This window comes from Mizuhopecten yessoensis, unplaced genomic scaffold (genome assembly GCF_002113885.1).
Source record: "Mizuhopecten yessoensis strain PY_sf001 unplaced genomic scaffold, ASM211388v2 scaffold6913, whole genome shotgun sequence".
Taxonomy (NCBI): Eukaryota; Metazoa; Mollusca; class Bivalvia; order Pectinida; family Pectinidae; genus Mizuhopecten; species Mizuhopecten yessoensis.
Genome location: NW_018406787.1, coordinates 70,334 through 74,212, shown reverse-complemented (window position 1 = coordinate 74,212; position 3,879 = coordinate 70,334). Strand labels below are relative to the sequence as shown.

Here is a 3,879-nt window from a genome sequence, read left to right as displayed (position 1 = left end):
TTTGAATATTACATGTTAATAACTTGATTGGAATTATAACCTTGAATTGACAGTTTGATACTTTGAAAATTTTGAGCCAGCCCTACCCCCAAGGGCTGTAGGGTGGGGCTCAAAGGAGTCAGTGTGCTAAAATTTCTTCATTTTCCTTGTTTAGAATCAGAGGTGCTAGTTTCAAATACTTTTTAGTCTGAAATCTGTATGCTAGATATTGAATAAGGTGGTTTTATTGTTTTTTGTCACTTTGAATAATATTTCTGTTCATGTTAAAAACAAAATCAACTCTCTGTATAAATATATCAGGTGACCGTTAAGGCCCATGGGCCTCTTGTTAAGTTAACAGTTCCACTGGACCATAGATTACCAGTCAAAATATATATGGACATACCTTATTGTTTACCTTACTCTCCTGATGGGCTAAAGATTTCTGTGTCCAAAGAGATAACTTGGGTCAGTTGGTTTATTGCTAGTTATTTGTTCCATGTTTAGAATAGGTCTGTATAGGACATTCAGGGTTAAAAGGTATTGCCCAGCAAGTTCTCATTCTGACCGTTTGGTTTCTGTGCCAGCGACATGAGGATGTTAATGTTATCTATTTTTGACAGGTGGGTTCTTGCGTGTCGGTGGTCACCATGGTCCACAACGCCTGGAGGATGTCGTAGATTGGCTAATGGTGGTCAAGAAGTACCTATCAATGCAGGGAATCGAGGATACTGACCACTCGTTACCCGAGGAAGAGGATGGCGATAAAAATGGAGACCTTACTGGAAATATGATCTACAAAATGGGGGGAGCACAAGACAGCAAGGAGAAGTCCAACAGGAAACACAAATCCTAGATATGGCACTCAACATTCATAAAAGATCCAAAATGGACCAAAAGTTTGGAACGGATATGTTGGGAGAGGTCTACAGAGGGACCAGGTTTTGATGTGATACAGGACAGTGCAAAAATAGTGTCCAACAGGGACCAGACTTAAGTACTAGATATAGCACTTCAATCCCATAAAACTTGTATACTTAATTGACTAATTAAGGCTGTGATGCAATTGATAAAATAATTCATGTACAGTTTTCCAGAGAAGTGTAAGTACAGGAATGGCTGTGATTTCTTTTAATGTAACAATAACTCTTATGACTGGTACTAAGGAATATGGTGATCTTAACGCTGCAATCTGTGGAGGAAAGGAAAGACATGAAATAATACCTGTAATTTGACTGTGATACTAGAGTAATTCCCCTTGAGGAACTTGACCGGTGTGTTGCCTATTTGTACATATTGATACATAAATTGTATATTTGACGATGTATTCATATTAAAGTTAAACAATTATCAAGTTAGTGCATTGTATCACTTGTAAAGGTTTGCTGAAGTGCATCATCTATTCATTTTATTTTCTAGACAATTAATTTACCTTGCCTCATGGGTTCTAAGTCTTGTAATAAATACATTTATTTAACTCATTCACCCCTGAAGACACATTTGAACTCTTCCAATTCAAAGGTTGGAATAGTTTATTATAAAATTTCAGGGGTAAATGAGTAAATTGAAGGTACAGTTTTGATATTGTGATTTCTCACAGCTTCCAGTACAAAAGAAATGCTTGATAAGAGATGTGATACATTTTGTTTTCATATAAAAACAATTTTATGTGAGCTAGGTTTATTGTATTTGATTTACTGATCGAGGAAAATGCTTTCACAGAATTTAATTCATGCTGCAACATGATATCTCTCCTAGACGAGAATTCAAATTGAGTTTGCACTTTACCATGAATACAGATATTGATTTTAATTGTTATATGTCCTGGTTGTTTTACTATTTATAATAGATCTATTTATTTTACAACATTTTGAAACAAGTGATTTCAACTTGTATTAATCACTCTTAATGGCCCGTAAGTAAGCGTGTCGGGGGGGGGGGGGGGGGGTGTCTTGATGTCATAGGAAACCAGAGTACCCAGATAGCACCTACATTGTAGGTCATCAGGCAGGTGGCCCCGTATCTTTTTACGCCTAATCGGGAAATCAAACCCCAGCTGCCTTGTTGATGAAAGGTGAGTGTGTTATCCACTGCACCACCCAATCCTTTTCCTAAAAGGTTGGTTTTGTTTGGGTTTTTTTTTTGATAAATGAAAAGTTCATTTTTGGATATGGACTTCAAGAAAAGGTGGGAGCTTTTATTATCACAATTTATCCTTTTCATGCTGAAATCAGCTATTGAAGATAAATTAACATTGTAGAAACTAGACTGTTCTTTTAATATGTAATTCTGCTTTGACATGTTCTTCACTTAAATTTTATTTATTTTTTCAGTTGATAATTAATTGAAAATTTGTAACTATCATTTCATTTACTGTTATCTATTGTACACATATTTTTATTTTTCATTTCTGAATTGGAAAGCCAAATTTGTGCTTCCTTACTCAGTCCAGTGCAAGAGTCCACAGTTTGGTGACGACAATCAAATTGGTTTTTACTATAAATTGTTTTTGTTTGCCATGCGTTTTATCCACAACACAAACGTTATATTTTAAGATCCGTCCTGTACACAGTGTCAAATAAAGTGTTTGTTACAAGCTTTCTTATTGGGTAAATTGTTTGTTACTAGCTGTCCTATTGGGTAATTTGTTTTATACAAATTGTTCTCTCGGGTGCTTTTTAGCTCACCTGGTCCAAAGGACAATGGTGAGCTTATGCCATACCGCAGCGTCCATCGTCCGTCCGTCAACTTTTTCTTTAATACGTTACTTGTCATGAACGACCTAGCAGATTTTTACCAAATTTGGTCAGAAGTATCCTTGGGGGAATGGGAACAAATTTTGTATAAATGGTGGGTCTGGCCTCACTGGGGGCTGAGGGCCGTGGCCCAATAGGGGAAATAAAACAAATTCTTTAAAATCCTTCTTCTAAGGAATGAAAGGATTTGTTCCATATTTGGTCTGTAGCATCCTTGGGTGAAGGGGAATCAATTTTGTATAAAAGGTGGGTCTGGCTCCCCATGGGCCTGAGAGGTGGGGCCCAATAGGAGAAACATAGCAAGTTATTTAAAATCCTTCTTCTGAAGGAATGAAAGGATTTGGTCCATATTTGGTGTGGAGCATCCTTGGGTTAAAGTGAAGTAAATAAAAGCTAAGCAATAGGGTATAGGATTGTCTCGGTAACATTATGAATCCCATCATCACATTTTGACAAAGGCCAACAAATATGTTCAGAGGTTTGTTACACCATAGGCATGTGTTGTTGCCCTTACGTTAGAGGTTCATTATTCCATAAGCATGTGATACTGCCCTTATGTTAGAGGTTCATTACACCATAAGCATGTGTTACTGCCCTTATGTTAGAGGTTCATTATACGGTAAGCATGTGTTACTGCCCTTATGTTAGAGGTTCATTACACCATACGCATGTGTTACTGCCCTTATGTTAGAGGTTCATTATACCGTAAGCATGTGCTACTGCCCTTAATTGACACTTTAAACAGTATTAAAGTAGAGAATTTAAACTTCACTGTTTTTTCAAACAGAAAGCTGTATTATGTTTGACAAATGTAATGATAGGTTACTCAAAAAATATACAAAAACGCTTCAAACTGAATAAAGGCATTTTTATTGAGTCAAAGACATTAAGAAACAGATGAGAATATTGCGCAAGTGTGAATCCATTTTGATTTTCTCTAATTCATTACACGTATATATGATATAACATGCCATGGAATTGCTGCAGTGTATACAGGTCACAGAGGTCTGTTAGCAATACACTGGACAATGACGCTTACAAAGTCATATACTGTCCCCAGGATACTGAAAGCAACTGCAACAGTAAGGTCGTCAGTACTGCTTTGTGATAGTAGCAGTCTGCAATGTTTCCAAGGTAAATACAT

At 36.6% G+C, this 3,879-nt stretch overlaps 1 protein-coding gene across 3 annotated transcripts in view; it reads left to right on the top strand.

Annotated features, from left to right (window-relative positions):
• Positions 1–1,901, top strand: part of LOC110452842 (serine/threonine-protein phosphatase 6 regulatory ankyrin repeat subunit B-like) — a 73,316-nt gene extending 71,415 nt beyond the window's left edge. For all 3 annotated transcript variants that reach the window (XM_021501555.1, XM_021501554.1, XM_021501553.1), the window contains one exon: positions 603–1,901. In XM_021501555.1, the coding sequence (XP_021357230.1) occupies positions 603–835 (233 nt within the window). In that variant the 3' untranslated portion in view covers positions 836–1,901. The remainder of the gene's footprint in view (positions 1–602) is intronic.
• The last annotated feature ends 1,978 nt before the right edge of the window (positions 1,902–3,879 follow it).